The sequence below is a fragment of the Mesocricetus auratus genome, unplaced genomic scaffold (assembly GCF_017639785.1).
Source record: "Mesocricetus auratus isolate SY011 unplaced genomic scaffold, BCM_Maur_2.0 Super-Scaffold_100006, whole genome shotgun sequence".
NCBI lineage: Eukaryota > Metazoa > Chordata > Mammalia > Rodentia > Cricetidae > Mesocricetus > Mesocricetus auratus.
Window position 1 is genome coordinate 97,995,688 of NW_024429190.1, and position 23,172 is coordinate 98,018,859.

At 40.8% G+C, this 23,172-nt stretch overlaps 1 protein-coding gene across 6 annotated transcripts in view; it reads right to left on the bottom strand.

Annotated features, from left to right (window-relative positions):
* Window positions 1–15,726: 15,726 nt before the first annotated feature.
* Ptpn20 (protein tyrosine phosphatase non-receptor type 20) overlaps window positions 15,727–23,172 on the bottom strand; it is a 76,058-nt gene continuing 68,612 nt past the window's right edge. For all 6 annotated transcript variants that reach the window (XM_013118796.3, XM_021231544.2, XM_040747714.1 and 3 more), the window contains 3 exons: window positions 21,987–22,202; window positions 18,137–18,199; window positions 15,727–17,307 (listed from right to left, as the gene is read on the bottom strand). In XM_013118796.3, coding sequence (XP_012974250.1) covers window positions 17,242–17,307; window positions 18,137–18,199; window positions 21,987–22,202 — 345 coding nt within the window. In that variant the 3' untranslated portion in view covers window positions 15,727–17,241. The remainder of the gene's footprint in view (window positions 17,308–18,136; window positions 18,200–21,986; window positions 22,203–23,172) is intronic.

The window sequence follows — 23,172 nt, forward strand, 5'->3', positions numbered from 1 at the left end:
TCGCACATAAGCTTATTGTATAATGACACATATGTCTCATATGATTTATAGAGTGTTGTAATAAACGTGAGCAACAGAAGGGCTTTATGGGCATGTTTACACCATCATACAGTGGGAAATTGTGACGTGCAATCATTGTAATTATGGGGCCATCTGTGCACAAATGCAAGTGACACAGTGAGCCACCCTTCCTTCCCAACAGCCAGAAAGAGACCAAGGCTTTCTCCTAACAAGAGTAGACTCCAGCTAGGACAGAACAATCGAGTCAGAGAGAACCAAGTCACCAAGCGTGCCATAGGTGGTTACTAATGTCTGTAAGAAAAAGAACAGGCAATTCGACTTGAAGAAATCAGAGTCCTGCATGGAGGTGCTCTTATATGAACCACACCTGTTAAAGGGGGCTCTGTACAGGGCCACGGCAAGACCACAATAAGAGAAAGTCAGGCAAGAGTCAAGGTTTCCTCACCCCAGCAGTGCTGTTAGGAAGAGGGCCACATTGCAACCTTTCTGCTAACAGCAAGTTCCAGCTAAACTAGTTCTCTGCATGTTTGCTGTATTTTTTCCATACTTAGAAATGTTGCTTGCCATCAGGCTACAACTGCCTGTGTTACTCCTACAGTACTGTGCTGTGCAGGTGGGCTACCTGGAAGCAACATGTGATAGCATCCAGCCTGAGTGCACACAAGGCGGTATCATGTAGCCATGTGTACGTCTCTGAGATGCTTGCACAATAGTGCAGTTCTAAGGGCTGCATCGAGGAAGGACCACACACACGGTGTAGCCACTGTTTTGATTAAGAGGCCACCTCTTCTCCTCCTTTCTTTGCTTTCCTGATTCCAATTGCTCTTGGTGAGTGGGCTGTCCCTGGTACTGTCCGGAGTGAACAGTTCCTTCCCTACTTTTATCATGTGATACTACTACAAGCATTTCGACAGATGGGGCAGGGATAGATTATGGCACTCGGGAACCAAAGAATACTTAGTGTTACAGCTTGGATGGAATGATATTCTGGTACTCAGGAGTCACAGAATACTAAGTGTTACAGCTTGGATAGAAAGGTATTCTGGCACTCGGGAGCCAAGGAATACTACAAGTCACAGTAAGCATAGCAGCTCACAGCCTTGCTTCAAGGAAAGGTTTCCCTAGTGTATCAGCTCTGCTCTGGCAGGAGAAGGTTTTCCAACTGGGGATGTTTGCCCAGTGTAGCAGTTTTGCTCAGGCAGGAGAGGGTTTCCTGGGTGAAGTTGCTACAGTTAAACTCTGTTCCAGGGAGAGTGGAGAGCCGAGTGTAACAGCCCTGCTCGCTCTGCTCTGCCCAGGGTCATCTCTGCTCCGCCAAAAAAGAAGGTCTTCACCCAGAGAAGAATCCAGGAGAGTGTCTGCCCTCTGCCAGAGTAGTAGAAGCCAGCTGGGCAGCATGAACAGCCACAAACTGAACAGTCACAAGGTTTATATAGGGCTTCTTAGGGGCGAGGGGAAGTTTTTCCAGGGTGGGGATTGGTCAGATTTCAATCCCTGAGCTTAGGATGGCTAGATCTCCTGCTCAGGGATTGGTTAGTTTTCTGCGCAGGCTTAGGGTCAGATTTGGCTCAGGTTTCAGGGACAAAGTGTGTTTCTTTCTTTGGTCCTTTTTAGCCTTTTGGCTCTAGTTTTGGGGCAAGGGTGTATTTTGTTCACTGGCTCTGATTCCATGGACGAAATTGTATTTCTTTGGCACTGGTTTCAGGGTCAGGATACATTTCTTTGGTTCTGGTTGCAGGGACAAAGTGTGTTTCTTTGACTCTGCTCAAGGTGTGTTTCTTTGGCTGGACCCTTTCCCCTCCAACCACCTTTTCCAGCTTTCTGAGATGGACCAGACAAGGAGATTTGATGGGTAATTTTCATGGTTGATTTGACACATCTAGAAAGAGGGCATTTAGTTGAGGAATTACTCCCATATGATTGACCCATGGGCATGTGGGGGAGGCATTTTCTTGGTTGCTAAGTACTGTAGGAGGGCTCAGCCCATTGTGGGAGTTATCATCCCTAGGCAAGTGGGTGTGGGCTATATAATGAAGGTAGCTGAACATGAGTCTGGGAACAAGCCGATAAAAAGCATTACTCCATCATTCTTGTCCAACTCCCCTCAAAGATGGACTGTGACCTGGAAGCATAAGATGAACTAAAACCCTTCCTCCACAAGTTGCTCTTAGTCATGGAGTTTAGTGGAGCAGTGGAAAGGAAACTAGGAATGGGACTCTGCAATTCTTAAGCCGTTACACACAAAGGGCATCATCCCCCTTCCAGATGATTTATTTTAACCAGCAAATCTTTCATCTCTCTTCTACCAGCAGAAGGGGCTAAGCAAAACAAGAATTCCAAAAATTGAAAGATTAAATTAGTAGATTTCCCCAATGCCTGTATGAACATCGTCAACGTTCATCATGGAGAGTTTGTCTCTATGAAGAGATGTCTTGGGAAGGACTGGGACCCAGGTGCCGTCCCATCTGTCAACTGTCTATTTAACCATCCTGGTTGGCACCGCATAATGAAAACTGAGATGTGTCTCTTTCCATTGCACACAAAAGGAAAGCCCCTATGTCCTCTTGTGACAACACTGCTCTATCTTGTCTTTGCTCCGATGAGGTGCTTGGCTCTTTCTAAAGGCAAAGGAGGACTTGTGGTGCCTGTAAGAAATCACACGGTGAAAATAAGGTCTCTCTGTATTTGTTCTGTGAAGTGAGGCTCGGTGGTGGTGATAGCCACACACACATTCAAGTTTCCATAAGGCCAAATGGCTCATTAGAATTTTTTGACTGTGGAGCTTGAATGTCACAGTTTCAGAGCCAAATTGTCCCACACAATCTTTATTCTCCTAACAGCCACTCAGTGCCCATCTGTGTGCCCTATCTGACATCCTCTCAACTATCAGATAAAATCTTTGGGGTGTATTAACAGACCATTAGATTCTACCAGCCCCGATGCATCATCAGAAAGAGGTACAACCTCCAGCTGCACTTTGCTGTGACCCACTTCATAATGTCCCCATCTACATATTTGGGAAATGCCTTGACTTTAGACTTTTCGTTCTGTGAATGTGTCACTTGGAACACATTATTTGGGGCAACCAGAATCCATGCTCCTGGGTCACAATATGTGGTTCAGAATAATCTCTTTTACTCGCATTGAAGTGAAAGCTGTTTTGCATCGGCAGTTTTACTCATTTAAAACGTGAGCTATTTAGAACAGGACAGGGACAGGCAGAGGCCCTTGTCTCAAAGATGTTTAGAGAGAACAGCAAAATCCAAGCTTCCCCTGATGACTGGGGATGTGACTCAGGCAGAGGGAGCACTTTCCAGAAAAGTACACAAGAAACAAAATAACCCCAAAGTGGACTGCAGGTGGGCTATCCCTGTGCCTTGCCAGCTCCAGCTGGTAGAGAGAAGGGCTGCTGTTCCCCGGGAGAAGTGTGACAGGAAAGCTTCTCCGGGATCCTAGAAGAAAGGACAGCAACAGCACACTCTGAGGATGCTCACGGGACAGAATGATACTGAGGCTGCCACAGGACGGAATGGGGACAGGCCCTCGATGAGGGGTAACGGGGTAACAAAAGGAGTTGCAGCAAGATGACAGGGGAAGTATTCTTGTTTGTTATCCAACCCAACACTTTTGCCTTCCTGCTGGTTTACTGAGCAGAAGGAATCAATGACCTGTGCTGCGTGCATGAAGTTTGTGTTCAATACTTAACAATGAAGAGGAAATGGTGTTTCGAAACCTCCAACAGAGGAGGGATTGACACATGAATTTGACAGGGATCCAAAGTGCCACCCACACAAAGACAGTCCACACATGCAATCAAAGAAGTCAGAGCTCAGAGGCCCTCTTTGAGAAAGTGACGGAAGGATGAACTCCAGTCAACCAAGCCATGCATCATACCGGCCTCAGAGACAAGGTCAAATATGTTATGTGCTTCAGCTGTTTAACCTGGCCATCCCTATTCCTCAAGTCATAATTCCTTACTGTCTTCCAAGAGCCCTGACACTTATCTCTGTAGAAGCCCTGCTCTTCCAGGTGTGAAGATGCCAATGCTCTTCCAGGTGTGGAGATGCCAATGCTCTGGAACACCAAGAGAAATGATGCAGTATTTTTCAAACCCCTGCAATCTTGGGGCCGTTCTGTTTTGGACTGTTGAGTAGGACTGGATCTGTATAACATACCTCATCATTGGCATTTGGAGGTCACACACTCACATCAGAAACACATTCTAAACTAGGCCTAAGAGCTCAGGACCACGAAGTTGTATGTAAGTAGCTACTACTTCTCCCTCAATTCATCTCACACTTCCTGAAGGCCCTCTATGGAATCATCATTCTGGAAAAGTGACTCAAAGCTAAGCAAAGTATGGGTGAGTCTTTGAAAAGATCATGGAAAAGGCATAAATGAATAGCAAGGTAATGAGCTAACTGTAGCAGGGGTACGAACAAATCAGTCACAAGACTATAAGGGGGAAGTGACATAACACAAGATGCTTCACAATTGCCGTATTTCCTGACTTCCCTTTTGCAAGGGACCCAGCAGAAATTATAGTACCTTTAACTAATGAGGAAATTTCCGCCTTATAGAAAGATAGTGAATATTGGCAAAGGGCTTGTGGTAATTTTTTTGGAACGATTAGCAACAATTATCCCAAATTCATAAAGAAAACGATTTGGATCCTTCCACATATTGTAAGGAAAACACCAATCTCTGGAGTCCCTATGTTCTACACTGGTGCAAACAAATCATATATGGCAGGATATCAATCAGGAAATATAAGTAAAGTAGTTCAAAGCCCTTATAACTCTGTACAAAAGGCAGAATTGTACGCCATTCTCATGGTACTTAAAGATTTTACAGAGCCCCTCAATATAGTTACTGACTGTCAATATGGAGAAAGAGTTGTTTTACACATTGAGACTGCTGAATTTATTCCTGATGATATGGAATTAACTTCGTTGTTTATACAATTACAAGAAACAATCAGGAATAGGACCCATCCTATATATATAACACACATCAGATCCCATACGGGTCTGCCAGGTCCCCTAGCACAAGGCAATCATGAGATTGACATGAGATTGATTATTTATCAATAGGAAGTGTGCTAGAAGCCCCAGAATTTCATAGAAAAACAGCATGAAAATAGCAAAGGTCTACAAAAGGATTTTTCCAACACTTGGCAACAAGCCAAGGAAAGTGTCCTACTTGTTCATTCTAAACACACTCTGTTACCAGCAGGCAGTAATCCCAAAGGTATACATGGAACTAAAATTTGGCAAATGGATGTGTTTCACTTTGCAGAATTCAGAAAATTAAAATTTGTGCACCATACAATAGACACATTTTCAGGGTTTCAATGGGCCACTGCTCTTAGCTCTGAAAGCTGATTCTGTTATCACACACCTACTAGAGGTAATGGCCATTATAGGTATACCTGCACAAGTAAAAACTGACCATGCTCCAACATATGTCTCCAGCAAATTGGGACAGTTTTTTAAAAATATTATAACGTAAAGCACATAACTGGTATAGCACACAATCCCACAGGACAAGCAGTGGTTCAGAGATCTAATCGCACTTTAAAAGAAATTCTCTATAAACAAGCCAGGAGAACAAAGACCCCAAGCACAGATTACATGATGCTTTATTAACATTAAACTTTCTTAATGCTAATGAGAAAGGAAAAACAGCCGCAGAAAGACACTGGACATAGAAAAAAACTTCTGAACTAAATCAGCTGGTTACTTCAAGGATGTATTGACCTCTGTATGGAAACCAGGATATGTGTTACATTGGAGAAGGGTTTCACCTTTGTTTCCACAGGAGAAGGAAAGCTTTGCATACCATCAAAGTTGATCAAGCTTCATTTTGAACAGGAGAAACCTCTTGATGAGGAGAAATGACAGGTCATCCACCAAGTCATATACCACGAGTTGTATGGAGACCTCACAAAGGAAGAGGGAGTGTTTTGTTCTTCTCTTAACAGGAAAACCCATCTCCAAAAAAGCAAAAAAGACACTGAATGTGTAGATTCCTAGGAAGAGTGGATAACTATCCAAACAGAACCATCAAACAAAGGAGAATCTGACATACGGTAAACTCTGGATGTATTTCTATACAGAATCTGTTTCTCTTTACTTCCTAGCACTCTTTTAGTCCCAACTCACTCAAACCAATGCTGGCTTTGGAGTTGGATTTGGCTTTCCTCCTCTAAATCCAAGCATGTTGTTAAAATAAATTTCAGAGTTTCTGTATTAAATCAAGAAGCCAATTGATGGAAGACAGAAGAAAACAAAATCTAGGGACTGCCATTTGTCTAAACTAGGTTCTTTCTCTGAAAGTCTAATTTCCCTCATATTTATTATCTTCCTTATTGTTGCCTTTTCCAGTATGCATATCTATAAAAGTTGAAATTTCTGTTGAAATTATTAGTATTAATAATTTCTTAATATTAATGTTTAATTCCTCCAAAGTGAACATAGAATTTCCTAACAGCAATCTTTGAACTCTCCAGAAAAAAGATGGGGTCCCACCTCATCGATTCCACTCGGTTTAACTTGATGCCTTTAAACTGACAATCACCACCCTAAAACCCGTTCGGGACTATATTGCTCTAGACAAACAACTCCAGACTAGTTAGCAGAAATGGTGCACCTTCTTATTACACTCTGGCCAGAACTTCAGATGAAAACTTCAGGCAAGCATTTCCTGCCAAACAGAGACTAGGTACAATTGTTACAGTTAGTCTGCTCAAGAATTTTGTTACTCTAAAATTTCTCTTCCTGTAGGATCCAATGAGGTTGTCATCATTCCATTTCAGCAGGAAGTAATTCTAAGAATACAATGCTCCCCTTTTACTACTGTTGACTTTAAGGGATAATATACACCTGTTTAGGGTTGGTTTTTGGTTGTTTAGGGTTGGGTATGGATAGGGGGTGTGCAAACTCAGGTATCTCTTTTAGGTAAGTTTAGGGTATGGATGGGAAAAGTATGGTTAGGATGGGATAAACGAAGATTAATACATCTTCTTGTGATTTACCTTAGTAATTATTAGTTATAGACAACTCACATTGTTATAGATTTTCGTATGATGCAACTTGTACAATCAAGTTGTATTTCTTTCTTGGATAATTTGTATATTACATTTTGTCATACTGTGTAAGGTCTTCTATTTACGAAGTTTTGTTCACAAATATCCTTATCACATTCTAGGTATATATGCTTTTACATATATTTAAGATATTTTGTATATTGACATAATTTAGTACATTTCTATCATGTTGCACTATACAGTTCTACCTCTGATTAAGACACTTCAACTCTTCCTCTGTTTTAGAGATTCACATATATATGTGTGTATATACTTATATTGCTATAATCTTGGTCCTTGCTAAATTATTTAGGAAGCTTAAGCCTCTGTACAACTAGGTTCCTGAGAATTAAAGATATTTTCACCCACATTCTTATATCTATGAGATTAGTCAGACACAGATTTTGATTTTCAAACACTTCATAGACCTGCAGAATATGGCATTTAAATGTTTTAATATTAGTATTCTGTTGACAAGAGACACAATTGCTCCTGACAGCACCAAGCTTCCCCAGAAAATGTTGGGCACCAATGTAACTCCTTCTGGAGTCCGTTCTCTCCTCAGTTAATGGCCTCTTGGGCAAAGAACTGCCCCCACTTCGAGCACTGACTTGGGATATGCTGTCCTACTGTGCTTGTAGCAGGTAAACTTAGAAGACTGCTGAACCTTGCCAAGTCAGGGTAAGACAGCCTTTCTACCTCCCTGCTTCTGTGTTGGCCAGTCTGATGCTCTAGCCTTAGCCAAAGCTGGCTGCCCCTACGCTGCTGTGAGATTTTGGGTGACTGTCCAGATAGCCTGCGGTTTCTGTATTCCATGCACCTTTGGAAGCTGCTCACCTGCACTTCCTGCCTACCCTAGCACTGTTATCTTCCTTCTCAGGTCTTTGACGAGGTTGGAGATTAGACTCACGATTATCGTTCTCTGTAGAGAGCTGCGAAGTGCTGCACCCTTAAGATGGTGCTGGCTTCTGCCTTTTGCTAGCCCGACAGCAAGTGCTCTCTGTGATAAACAACTCCTTATTTGGTCAAGGCTGGATATCAGGCTTGCTTCCTCGTATGTGGACCTATCTGCTGTCGCCACATGGCTTACCGGGGTTGGCCGCCCAACGAAAATCACTGCCAAATTAAGGAGAAGTGAGTGGCAATCTTGGCACCTGGAGGCTGCGAGTGGAAAATGCAAGGATTATATGTGTTCCTGTTCAGTATGCCAATTTTACAAAAGCTACAAATTTGTCCAAGTATTTGTCCAGTTTTCTTTTACAGAATTGGTCACTTAAATTTGAAGATACTTTGAAGGAGTTGAGGCTGGCAGTGGTCCATGTGAATTCCACCAGAGTGGACCTTTCCTTTGCATCGGGATTATCGTCCTGGCTGACTTCTACAATGAACCATCTTAAGGAGTGGGCAGGTATAGGAGCATTAACAGGTCTCTTGGTGTTGGTCTCCCTGGTTTGCTTGTGGTTTCTATGTAAGATTAGAGTCACACAAAGAGGCAATGCAGCCATGGTCATTCAGGCCTTTACCGATATTGAAGCAGGACAGTGCCCCACAGGCATGGTTAGCCACCTTAAGAACTAATTAAATACGCTCAGGATGCGAGGCAGAGCACTGCACTCTGAGTCAGCTAATAGTGACCCAGAGAAGAGCATGTCTGATTGCATGCGGGTTGGTACCCAAGAGTCCCGCCTCTGGAAAAAAGGGTATTGGATGGGTCTGATGTTTGTTGGGTGGATGACGCCAAACAAAAATCAGTACAATGTCCCTGTCATTGTCAGAGATCAGACCTCTACTCTTGCCTGTTGCATTTTAAACAAAAAAGGGGGAACTGTAGAGAGCTGCGAAGTGCCGCACCCTTAAGATGGTGCTGGCTTCTGCCTTTTGCTAGCCCGACAGCAAGTGCTCTCTGTGATAAACAACTCCTTATTTGGTCAAGGCTGGATATCAGGCTTGCTTCCTCGTATGTGGACCTATCTGCTGTCGCCACATGGCTTACCGGGGTTGGCCGCCCAAGGGCCTTTTTAAGCTGTGGGTGGGCACTCCCTGGGGTCAGAAGATTTGTTCAAGGTCCTGAATAAACTGCTTGTGAGAAGGATTCCTGAGTCGCGTCTTCCTTGCTGGTCGAGGTGGTCGTGACAGTTCTCTCTCCATAGATAGAAATTTTAGGCACACGACTTAAACTTTCCAGCTTAGGATAACCTTATAGTGATGGCTGGATAGGTAGCTCCTGCCATTTGGTCTAGCTGCTTCACTGGCAATAGGCATCAAGTGTGTTTGTTCCTAGTTTCCTTCTCCTAGAACATACTTGATATTTGCTATCTTTGTATGTAGTTTTATGTCAAGTCTCGATCTTCTCTTGACTAAAAGAGGAATTGTAGCGAGAGATCTATGCACCTGTGACGCTGACCACACAGGAGAGGGGGACTTGGGTTGGCTCTGGGAGGGGCGCTCTCTCTTTCTGGCAGCTGGCCGGGTCATGGAACAGCCTGGGAGGATCCTGGGAGCTGGAACCTGGGGCAGCCACCCGCATCTGATGTAAGTGTTATCTCTCTGAATAAACCTTTGAACCTGTACTGGGTCTAACGAATCTTGATTCTCATGCACTACAGACACTTATCTATCACCTCATATTAACTTCCCACTCCTAGGCTACCCCTCCTAACAGGCAACTTCCAGTCAAAACAAAACTTCAGTCTCCTCACTCCTGTCATCTGAATCCTATATGGGACTCTCTGAACTCTGCCATGTAGTCAGAACTTTCCTCAGAGCCCCTGCCATGCTGCTGTCTGCCTGCATGGACACCTCTGATAATAAATCTCCTGGCTCAAAGAACAATCTGCGACCATGTTCCCCTCAAACCCCACAACTGAAACCTTTGAGACCCAGTAGCCAGAGGTCCAGATTCAAATGAATAGCAGTAACCCTGCTCCAGGGTGGAACTGCCTTAAACAGCCCTCATACACGGGCTTTGGCAGTCTCTAACTTCTGGACAAATCTCTCACACAGAACTTGACTGTGAGATTAGGGTTGGCCACTGTGCTCAAATTACAATAAGTGCAGTCATCAATGTCAAGGGGCGCAAGCATTGTTTACCAAAGGCATAGAAAGTCTCATGTTGACAAGTATACCAGCCCAACATCCCTGGCAGCCTCAGTGTGCCCATCCTTGGTGGCAGTCAGCCAAACCTTTAGTGAAAAGTCATGTGCACTATTTTGTTGTGTGAGACTAATACTGCTTAGCCTCTCTCCTTGGCCCTTGGCAATTCCTTTAATGGTCTGCCTGATTTTCTGCTTCATACAGGCAGAATTCCTAGGAAGTAAGCACTTGGTCCCTGGGAGCATGTGGCAATCTGCAGAGGGAAACACTGCCGCTACACAGTTGTGTTTGCCTCCGAAGAGATTTCTATACATTGAGTTGATAAAAGGAAGGGTTCTGATGGCCAGCATCTCAGTGGTAAGCCCTAGCAGAAAGATAGCACAGAGAATGTCACGGGCACCCTGAAGGGTCTGTTAATCCAACCCACTCCTTTAACTACGAGAGAATCTCAGGCTCGTCTCCATCCCAGATGTGTACTACACAGAGTTTCCCCAATTCACCCCATCCATTCTTTAGAAGACATGAGAGACGGCACTTGAGTTGTAGCGGACAAGGCTTCAGTCCTAACAAATGACTGTTGTATGTTTTCTTCTGCTGTAAGGTAGTGTCAATGCAATTTCCTGCTATTCTTGGTCTTTTTTTGTTTGTTTGTTTTTGTTTTTATACTTTCTTAAAATTTAAGTTAGCAAAAAGCTTGTTTCACATATCAATCCCAGCTCCCTCTCCCTCCCCTCCTCCCCTGCCCTCCCCACCAGGCCCCCCCAGTCCCCCACCCAATCTCCACTCCGATCTGGACTCCATTTTTAACATTGAAAATGAGTAGCAAGCTGGCACCTGTATTTGTTGAGTTGTACAAAGGAATGGCTTTCAGGAATGATTCTCTCCCACAACACTTGTACATGAATGTCAGTCTTCTAAGATCAAATCCTTGGCTCTTAATCTCTCATTAGAAATAACTTTATATCTCTTTTTGTTATAAACCTTTACTATCAAAAAGACTGACACAGTAATCTAGTTTTCCTATCACATTCTTTTTTAATAGATACCCAAAGAATTTTCAGTTTGTTTCAAACAGCAATAGCTTCGCTAGAAAAATCTTTGGTATTTATTTTCGCTTGTGTGCTATCCTCAAGGGTGTACTATAAAACTTCACTATACAGATTGTAATCTTGCATTTCAGGACTGTTTGAATGATTGCTCAAAGCTGTTTTTGAGTGACTGTATTTGTTCTGAATCCTTGCTTTCTGTCTTTAGAACCAGTTATCTAGGTGCTAGTGGTCTTAGTGACCTTTGTGCTGCTGTTACAAAACACCATGACCACAAGCAACTTATAGAAGAGTTTATTTGGGCTTACAATTCCAGAAGAATCTATAATGTCAGGGAAAGCATGGCAGCAGGAGCAGGAAGCTGGCTGATTATATTCAATTTGTGCACAGAAAGCAAAGAGAAGACATGGGGTGAGTCTATAAAGTCTCAAAGACCTGCCCCTGTTGCCACCCTGTGAATACTTCCTCCAGCAAGACCCCAGGTGCTAAAGGTTCCCTAAGCTCGCCAAACAGCGCCACCAACTGGGTGCCAAGTGTTCAGTATGATGGACCCAGATCTTATAGAGGAACAGCCCACCTGTAGCCAGCCGCCCTCCCAATCTGATATTGAGCATGGGTTTCATTTGCTTTCCTCTCCCTTACTCACAGGGCATTTCATTATTAAACCCCCCCCCAGTGAATTTGTTATGTACCTCTTGCAACGTCAATGAACTCACTGTCTGGGCTTTTCTGACTCTGCTCTCCTCTCCTCTATTTGGATTTCCCCTTCACCTCTTTTCTGTCTGTTGTGTTCAAATTTTGTTCTAAGATTCATCCTAATTGTGGGACTCTGTTAAAAGAACTATACTTCACCAAGCCCCCAATTCTTGTTAATCTTAAGTACTTTTTATAAACTTGGTAAAATGTTTTATAAACATTGTTTTATATTTGATAGTCCATGGCCCCTTCCACTGTTGATGATTATACATTCAGGTTTAGTCACCACCTTCAAATGAGACCACCACATTTTCCAGTGAATATTTGCAAGTTGCCAGTGTGTATTAAGAGAAGTCCTTCAGCATAGAGCTTGGGAGGCATAGATGAAAGAATAAAATGGGGGTAGACACTGGTTTTGTAATTTCCTCTAAACTGAACCATTCTACTGTAGGGATGTTCCTGACTACTCAGAAAGTAAACAAAACACAAGTCTCAGGAAATTCCTGAAACTTAGCAGGTTCACAAGGTTGCTCCCTTGGTCAAGATGCCTGCAAATCAAGTTGAGAGACGCAGAGTACCAGTTTTCACCCATGCTAGGGTAGACTTTGGATAATACAGTTGACTTTGAGTAGATTGCACTACTATAAAGAATTCCATACCCATACTCCTGAAAGTAACGCCAGTAAACTCATTGGTTACCAGGTAAGACTTGAATAGTATCATCATTTTGATGTGTCATTGTGATTGTTGAAACATAATTGGCCCCCAAAAGCTCAAGGGGAGTGGCACTATTAGGAGGTATAGCTTTGTTAGAGAGGGTTGGCCTTGTTGGAGGAAGTGTGTCCCTGTGGGAGTGGGCCTTGAGGTCTCATATGCTCAAGCTATGCATATTTCAGACTACTTCCTGTTGCTTGTGGGTCAAGATACAAGAGCTCTCAGCTCCTTCTGCACCACCACATCTGCCTGTACACTGCCATGCTTCCTGCCATGATGATAGACTAACCCTATGAACTGTCAGTGTTCTCCTTTATAAGAGTTGCTGTTCCACAACAGTAGAAAGCCTGCTGAAGACAGTCATCAATTGCCCTGCTGGGGAAAGTAAATGTCTGGATATGTTACCCAAGAAAGAGTATCACACAGTACATCTTATAAGTGGCTCTGCAGCCAGGCCACCAAAGGTGACGCATGTGCCACCCTCCTTACAAAATAAAAAATAAGTGTAAAAAGAAACATGTAAATATTCTGAATATTTTGAAAATTACTTTAGTTAAGCCATAAACATATTTATATATTAATATTATTCTTTCTAATTTACTGAGATAAATTTATTCTTATAGAATATCCTGTACACTTCAAAAGAATGTATAATCTGCTATAATTTGATGTAAATTTGCCTATCTTTTTAGTATCATCAGATATATCACTATCTGCTTTAGCCATTAAATTTTGGACTTCAAACACTCACTTTATAACATTTTTTAAAGACACAAATGGATGTGGGGTGGTGAGGTGGCTCAGTTTCAGGCATTGGTTGCCAAGGCTAATGATGTGAGTTCAGTGCCTGGGCCCCACACAGTGGAAGGAGAGAACTAACTGCTGAGAGCTGCCCTCTGGCCTCCACATGCACTGTGGCATGCACCAGCCAAGCACATGAACACACACAGTCACATACACACACACACTCATATACACACTCACACACACTCATACACACTCACACACTCATACACACATGCACTGTGGCATGCACCAGCCAAGCACATGCACACACACAGTCACACACACACACTCATATACACACTCATATACACACACATGCACTGTGGCATGCACCAGCTAAGCACATGCATACACACATTCACACACACATGCTCATATACACACACTCTCATACACACACACTCATACACACATGCACTGTGGCATGCACCAGCCAAGTACATGCACACACACACACATACACACATACTCATACACATACACACACTCATACATTCTTTTTTTCTAGTGTTATGGATCAAACTCAGGGCCTCACATGTGCTAGGCCAATGTTCTACCAATGAGCTACATTCCTACCTGAATCATAATTTAAATCACTTTGACTTTTCCACCATAAATTGATTACTCTCCTTTCATCACAATCAACTTTCTTTTTCAAAAAAATATCTTGGCTCTTTAATGAATTTATTGTCATCTAGAACACGATCATTAACTGCTCGATTCTTACTACATTTAATCTTGGGTTGTTTCGGTATTGTGCGGCCCTGGCTAGCCTGGAACTCACTCTGTAGACCAGGCTGGCCTCGGACTCACAGAGATCTGCCTGCCTCTGCCTCCTGAGTGCTGAGATTACAGGCGTGTGCCATTATGTCTACATCTTACAAAAATATTTTATACAGCTTTTTTTATGTTTATACCTTTCTGTTTGTGATACAGAGGAGGTTGGCAAAACTCCTCTTTAAATGGGCCAGGCAGTAAATACCTGAATCACATGATCCCTGTAATATGAATAACCCAGCCCTTTCTATTTCAGCATAAAAGCAGCTGTGGATTACAATTTGTAAGCGAATGAGCCTACAACATTACAAATAAAAGGAGGCTATGGTGAGCTATCTAAAGATATCTCAATAGCTGTAGAGAAAGATCACATTTTACAAAGGTGCCTTGAATTCTGACTTTGTAATATATTTTCTAATATAATTTTCAGTAAACTATTATTTTTATATGAAGGCAAAAAAGTCATTTTAACTGTCCAACATTAACAGAAGAGATTGTATTTTGTATTTTTACACTATCACCAGCTGACCCCTTAGTGATAGTGCTGATGGCTTTGTTAATGGGTTCTACTTTTCCATTCTCAAATACAATGTGATTTTTCTAAAACTGTTCTTCGCCACGGTCAACATTTAGAGAAGATAGTTGTACTGGATAGTTTTTACAATAGCCTCCAAATCAGTCTGTTTCATAACAAAGTCATTGCTCCTACTTCTGGATCATAACTCTAGACTAACTGAGTGCTCTGAGACATCCATCTTCCCTCCCGAGTCCAGTGACCAGTTTTTGCTGAGTGGACACATTCCAACTCTTCTTCAATTTTTCAAATCTTAAGACAACACAGAAGAAAACTAAGTCTTTCCAGGGCTTAGAAAAGCTAAGTAGGAAATGGAAATTTCATTTTAAGTTTTTCAAGGTGTTTTCCTTTGAGATTTTCCAATAAAATAAATCATTGAAATGGCTTTTGAGTCATAAATGTAAATTTCATTGAAAGTTGAATGTTATAGATAGACTGAGAGTGAAAAGATTGAAAGAAAAATAAATTAGCAAAACCAGTGAGGGTAAAATATGTAGTACTTACTTCTGAAAAGCCTTGGTCTACTACTTAAGCATCATTAAAATATTTACTTGAAGCTGAAAGTTTATAACTATGCTTATACATCAATATTCTATAGGTCTCTCTAATTCAGCTTTTCCACCCTCACAGAGGTGTCAATGTGAGTTGCACACTCACTTCCTAGGTGGAGAATGACTCAACACTAGTACAGAAGTTAGGGTTCCAATTAATTGCAAGTTTTTACCTTGAAGTTCACCTTCGAGAATGAAATGAAAACAAATTTAATCAGTACTTCCAAGTTTACTTACTTAAATTCCCTGGAAAACTCAAAATAGTCCAGCTGTAAAAACATGACACACATTAAAAAGGGAGCATGCTCATCAAGACATGGGGAATGTTTCTACACAAGAAATCACAAGATCCTGATAAATAAAAATACTTCAGGCAATACATAGTAAAGATTTTCATTTAATAACAACATACAGTCCATCTTGGGAGCATTGTTCTATATTATGCTTATTCTCTTATAGTAACAGAATGAAAATACAAATATTAAAATCCAATAATCAAGATAATATTGTTCAGCATAAACTATTATGTATATAAACAATATAAATAGCTATAATCATCAACTTGAGTTGAGTCAAATTTATGCCATGTAATTATTTTTAAAGTGAGAATTATCAATTCTAATTCAACAAATTCAAGTATTCATTTAACCAAAGCAATATGCCTCTTAGAAGTTTAAGATTTATAATTTTAGGAATTTTCAATATGATTCATAGCTCTGATCACTACTGAATTCACTGTACAAATACACTTATCAATTGCTTTGTGTCTTATAATTATGAATGACTGATCACCAAAACCCCTTAACAAGGAATCACTATAATTGTCTGAGGCAGAATCTTGATATGATGAGTATAATAATGGCTAGACAGTTTTTTTAAAAAAACAATAAGAAGTTTTCACTTTCACATCTATGAATTTAGTTTTCCAAAATCTAGTTCCAATGTCCAGCATCTAACTCTTTCTGCAGAGGAAAGAAATGACTTAATGGCCCTCTAAAGGAAAAAATAGAAAGAAAAAAAAAACCTTCTCTTAGATCTTAGTTTCAAAAAAAACTATTCGGTATAACAGGAACCAAAGCAATATCATTATATTAAAGTTTATTGGTTAGCTAAAGATTAAGAGGCAAGTACCACATAACACTTGCTTCTGATAAAGCAGACAGAATGGTAGGTAACTATCAAGGCAGGAAAGGAAAGAAGTCTAGTTGGGCCTGGCAAATATTTCCACTGACTTTCCAGATAGACGAGTATTTTCATTTGGGGCTGTTCACCAGTGTGTTCATGTGTGGGCGTCGAAGGACTCTATTCACCCACTAGGTGTTTCCCAGGGCAGCAGGACAAGGGCCTGCCTGTTCCAGAATGGTGTCTCTTCCTTGAAATCCCTAGTGCACTCTGGGACCATGGAAACACAGGCACACAAACCAATCTATTCTGAGTTATTCAATTACCAACTGGAAGTATGGACAATAGCTTCTTTAAAGAATACAGACAAATATGTCTGCAAAATGCCCTGAGAGGTCAAGATATGAACCTGCAGTTTATTGGCCCCGATTTCTCCCAGAGTAAGGCTTGTACAGACTTAGAAATCTTCTGAGGCCTTTGGCCACCCTTCCAAATAAAATCTTAGTGAATACATTTAAGTCTTTTATTGAACTCTCTAATCCCTTAAACCAAACAGCTAAACTGAGGTTGTTTCACGTAACTGTTGTTGCACTGAAAACCATGGGAGGGTATTTTGCTTCTGTCCAGGATGGATCAAGTGAAAAGAGTCCCTTCTGTGCCCAGCGACGTTGCCTCCAGGAGATTTCAGAGAGAAAATCCGAGGCAAATTGCATGGCCAGTGGACCCTTCAGCACGAGCTTCTTGTAATCTCAAGTGAGAGGCGCAGAGTCTCTCTTAACTCAAAGCCAGAAGACTCTGAAGAACTTCAAGCACAATTTCATAACAAAATTGATACTGCTCCTACACACACACAGAAACAGCACAATGGTAAGTAAATCGTCACCAGTGTCTCCTTTGGAGAACATATTTGTAATTTTTTTCAGTCACATAAGAAAATTACCCTCAAAGAACAAACGTTTATCTACAAACACTTGAAAGCTTCTTTAAGCAAGTATCTATTTTAAATTAATGAAGAACATAAATAATTAAAATAAATGTCTCAGTCTAGGACTCTTTAAAAGGCAAGTATCTGAACAGCATCTGTTTCCTTATATTTTCTTTAGCAAATCGAAATCTAATTCTGTAAGTCTCTCATGTAATTCTAACATTTCAAATGCATACAACATTTATGTAAATATATAATCAAATATATCCCTATGTTTAGTATACATATAGTATACATATATGATATATAGTAATACATATCAGTTCAGAGGCAACTGTTTTTATTATAAATATTCTCTTTATTTCTCCTGGTGATTACAAACTAATATATGATATAAAAAGTATCTTTTCATAACATGCCAATAACCAACAGATAAAACAGAAAGACAGACAGATAGAAACAAGGACACATTTCATATTACTGTCTACAAACTTAGTAATAAAATTAGATACACTGTTTATGCAGCATGGCATTATGGCTAAGGCTGTGACGTCAGTTTTAATGCCAACTCCTCCCCTTGCTCCCTGGGTAACCCATGGAACAAACTCTAGTGTACTTTATCAAGATTATCAGAGTAAAGCAACTCCACCAATGTCTACGCGGAACAGTAAAAACTGTAAAGTGCTACAGAATGCTGATCTCTGTCTTGACTGTTCTTATTAGATGTATGAGAGGAGCACCTACCTTTGTTTGGATCATGCCATAACGCTGTTTTCGCATCTGTGTCACTATGTTCATAATGTTGAACTGAAATGAGATGGCAGTAACTGAATTATCCAGACAGTGGAAAAACACAAATACACAGATTGCCAAGGAGTACTCTATACCTTTTTAAAATAAATAAATTTATTAATAAAATAAATGTCAAGATGTAACTAGAAAGGTCTCCTTTGCAGTCACAACATGTTTTAAAGACCAGCCTAATGAATAAGACTTGTTTTAGTCGATTTTTCAAGGGGAAGAAGCAAACCATCATTTATGAGGAAGAATGATCCCAAAGGAATTATCCCCTTTATACTAACAAAGGGAGAACTCAAAGAGACAGTAAAATTCTGGACAAGCACAGAAGACCTTCCTTGGCCACAGGAACATAGCTGTTTCTTATATAAAGAGCCTTGACAATTCAAATAGAGACCTTAGCAACAGTCACGAAACACAGTAGTGTGCACCTGCACAACAGGTGACAACTGACTGTAAGTCACAAAGGTCTACTGTTAGTCCACAATGACATGTGTCCAGAAGCCTGAAGAATCTAGAGACTCTTCAGCAACTGGACACTGGTGGTGGACCCTTGCTGAGAGTGACCAGCTGAACAGCCTATGAACCCGCCCAGGTGCAGGCAACTCATCTGGAAAGTCAGTGTGGTGCAAGTGCAGTACACACATGCTAATAGGGCCATGCTGACATGATATTTTAATTTTTTTAATCATAATCCCTCATATTTTTGTGGGTTTTGTGTGTGTGTGTGTTTGTGTGTGTGTGTGTGTGTGTGTGTGTGTGTGTGTGTGTGTTCACGTATGTGCAGGTCCATGTACATTTAGAATCTAGAAGCCAACTTTAGGTCTCGTCCCTTGGGAGTTTTCCACCTTATTTTTCTAGACAGTTTCCTTCCAGGACCTGTGACTCAACAATTAGGCTAGATTGGCTCATCAATGATCTCTAGGGATCCACCTATCTCTGCCTCCCAAATGCTAGGATTACAAGTGACACCGTGTTCAACTTCTTATGTGGGTTCTGAAGACTGACCTCAGGCCCTCATGATTACATGGCAAGCACGGTAGTGACTGTAGCTATTGTTTTTCAGGGTTCTTTATGCATTCCAGATGCATGGGATTTCTTGGATACATAGTTTGCAAGTATTTTCTACCAATCTTTAGCCTGCCTTTCATCTATAAGTAACTAATCCATAAATAAGACTCTCTGAATAAATGAGCTTGACAAGGTCACAGGACATAAAATCCACATGAAAAGTCACTTGCATTTCTACATTTCATTTTTATTGCAATAAATGTGTGAAAATAACAGATTTATAATTTCCTCAAAGAACATGAGATAGGATAAGTTTAACAAGACACATAAACAGTCTATATTCAAAAACTTATGTAATTCTTACAAAAGAATGCAAAAAAGGCCTAACAAATGAAGAAATACATAGTATGTTCATGGATTTGTTGATTAAATAGAGGAAAGATGTCAGTTCTCCCAAAAAATTCATATATAGACTTCAAGTAATTTTTACCACAATCCCGTCAGGCAAGCCATGCTAACTAGTTTTATGTCAGCTTGACAGAGGTTAGAGACATATCTGGAAAGAACTCTTAACTCAGCAAATGCCTCCATAAGACTGGCCCATAAGCAAGCCTGTGGTGTACTTTCTTGACCAGTGATGGACGTGGGAAGGCCTAGCCCATTGCCGGTCACGCCATCCCTGGGCAGCACTCCTCCTGCCTCTGGTTCCAGTCTTGAATTTCTTTCTGCCAGATTTCTACCAGTGATGAACTGTGTGTGACATGGAACTGTAAGCTGAAATAAACCCTTTTCTCCTGAAGATGTTTTTGGTCATGGCGTTTTATTGCAGCAACAGAAATCCTAACTAAGACACAAACTAGTAATAAATTTTTTATTTGAAAACACAGACTCTGAACTGGCTAAGACAATTTTTAAATGTATAAATAAAGTATAAGGAATAATTTATATAATATTAGATATTTTAGCCGGGTGGTGGTGGTGCACGCCTTTAATCCCAGCACTCGGGAGGCAGAGGCATGAGGATCTCTGTGCGTTCGAGGCCAGCCTGGTCTACAGAGTGAGTTCCAGGACAGCCTCCAAAACAATGCAGAGAAACCCTGTCTCAGAAAACCAAAAAAAATTATTAGATATTTTAGATAGTTACAGAGATCCAAAAGTTGATACTGGCAGTAAAATAAGACACATAGATAATAGAACAGACTACAGAGCCAGAATAGTCCCATGGGAATACTCCAAATGATTTTAAATAAAGGTATATCAGTAATTCTATGTAGGAAGAATAATCTTTTCAACAATGATCTTGGAATGACTAGTTATCCATACTCAATAAATAAATAGGTAAAATCCCAACCAAAATCTTATGCTTTACATGGCCAACATGGAGTATGGACTAAGGTACAAAATATAAAACTTGAATTCTTGGAAAACAGTGGAAAGTTTCCTCAGAATAAAGTTCCTAGAGTTAATATTTGAAACATGATACACAAAAAGAAAAACTAAGGAGAAATCATTAAAATTAAAATTTCTATCTATTTAGAAACTTTTAAATTATAAGTTAGTGCTAGGTAAAATTATGGTAATAAATCTGCAGTTCTCAACCTTAATTTATTGATGGCAAAAGCTTTGCTGAGTTATCTTTTTTCCAATTTTTTATTTTAATTTTTTTATTCATTTTACATAACAACCACAGTTTCCCCTCCCTCCTATCCTTCTGCTCCCCTCCACCTCCCCCTATCCACTCTTCCAAAGGATTAAGTCCTCTCATGGGGCCTCAACAAAGCCTGGTACATTACGTTGAGGCAGGACCAAGCCCCTCCCCTCTGCATCAAGGCTTGACTGTGAACAACAAAAAATGTTAAGTGACTAAGAAGAAATGAAAACTAAAAGAGTTCATGCAAATTCTAGAGGAATTGAGACTCCTCCTATAACTGAGTTTTATAATAATTATTGCTTGCTAAAACCACACTTGTATTATTTACAAAGATGTGCTGGCTAACAATGAACCATTAACTTAATAGCCATTCATAATAAGAAGAATGTTTTTATAAGAACAAAAGGACTATTTTATAGAGTATTAAATTATAAAGCCAACAAAAGGAGATTTCACACATTACTGCTCAGCAGACTTCTTACAAAATAGGGTTTGAATTGTTAACAATAAAAAAAATATATTGTCATCAAAACTGGTTAAAACTACTGATTTCTTTCTTTGAGATTTTGGTAAACAGATGGCAAAAGACAGTTATTTTAATGATGCTCTAGGATGATACATTTGAGAACTGGCTAATGAGGAGTGACACTATTGCTGGTAGTGAATGCATCTGGAAACACCAACCGTGATTCGGTCTGTGTATGTCTGAGAGGAGCATGCCACCACAGACGAGTTTCACTCTTGTCAAGCTGTGTTTGCACTGCTGACAAATGCACCTAGTTCTAAACTATAAAGTCAAAGCATGGTAGCACTAATGTGACTTACTGCTTATATTTTGTAGAATGAAATTACCGAGCAAAATACTGAAGCCATTAGAGCCACACAAAGAAAGGAAATGAATAAATACTTAGTATCCATTCCTATACTATCCTAGCCAATTATTTATATAATACACTTGTTCCTCACCACCATTGCCAGGAGACTGTATCAAGCCCAGTGAGAGTCAGACCTCCTAAGCTACTGAGCACCTGATGTGCTACGCTGGTCCAGACCAGTCTTTCAGGACACTAGGCTGTTAAGAACCGTGTTCAGACAAAGTTATCAATCAGTTCATCTGCTTCATCGCACACTTACTGAATAGTTTTTCTCGATGGCACAGAACACAACATCCACACATAAGAACACCCCCGTTCGGCCTACGCCCGCACTGCAGTGAACAACCAGGGGTCCTGTAATGTGGCTCTTCCTCACATAACGGACATATTTTATGAAAAAATCTGCTGAGGCAGGAGTGCCATGGTCTGGCCATTTGGTGAACTGCAAGTGTTTTACACAGTGACTCATTCCTGTCTGTTAGAGAGACACAGAGAGGGTTATTGATGTTTGTGTTACAGATTTCATTTCCATCCATTCCTAATGTATCACCAACAATGACTGACTGTGATGGTATAGATCATGCACATGGTATACAGAGCACTCAGAGTACTAATTTTGATATTTACAGAAACTCTGCAATTTGCCAGAATTAGCTTCAGAACCAGCTTTTCTCCATTTAAAAAAGTAGAACACGCTGGGCGTTGGTGGCGCAGGCCTTTAATCCCAGCACTCGGGAGGCAGAGGCAAGCGGATCTCTGTGAGTTCGAGGCCAGCCTGGTCTACAAAGTGATGAGTTCCAGGACAGCCTCCAAAGCTACAGAGAAACCCTGTCTTGAAAAACCAAAAAAAAAAAAAAAAAAGTAGAACACAATAATGAAAACAATAAAAACAAGAGTGCTCTTAGGAGGCAGTAATCCAACACTTGATCCTCACCAGGTGAAGTGGCAGGAGCGTCCCATGGGTTATCTAATTTAATCCCTGTAGCATTCTAAGGTAAAAGTGCTATTTTTAGAGGCCAGAATTGGGAGGGCTGGGAAGTATATGCTAGGCCACAAGGCGTCCACTGTAGAACTCGGATTTGAATGCATGCCTTCCAAACCCTAAGCTACCACCTTCCTTCTGACACATTCAGAAGGATTCTGGCACAGCAGCCAAACTCATGCATGATCAGCATGGCTTCAAAATCCTCTTTGTGTCTTAGTCACAAGTCCTAAGCCCCTGGTAAGTCTGGTGGTTTTACTTAAAAACAAGACAAACAACAATCCCATCTGTGGGTGTTTCATCCCAGTTACCAGCCATAAATTCCTTGTTGTTCTGCAGAAATAGGGCATTTCATGTTCTAGCTGCTCCCGATTTCCATCTACAGCCACACTTATTCCCCTTTGTTCCTTCCTAATGAACAAACTTATGCTCGTGGCATTTAACTTATTCATATCTCTCTTTT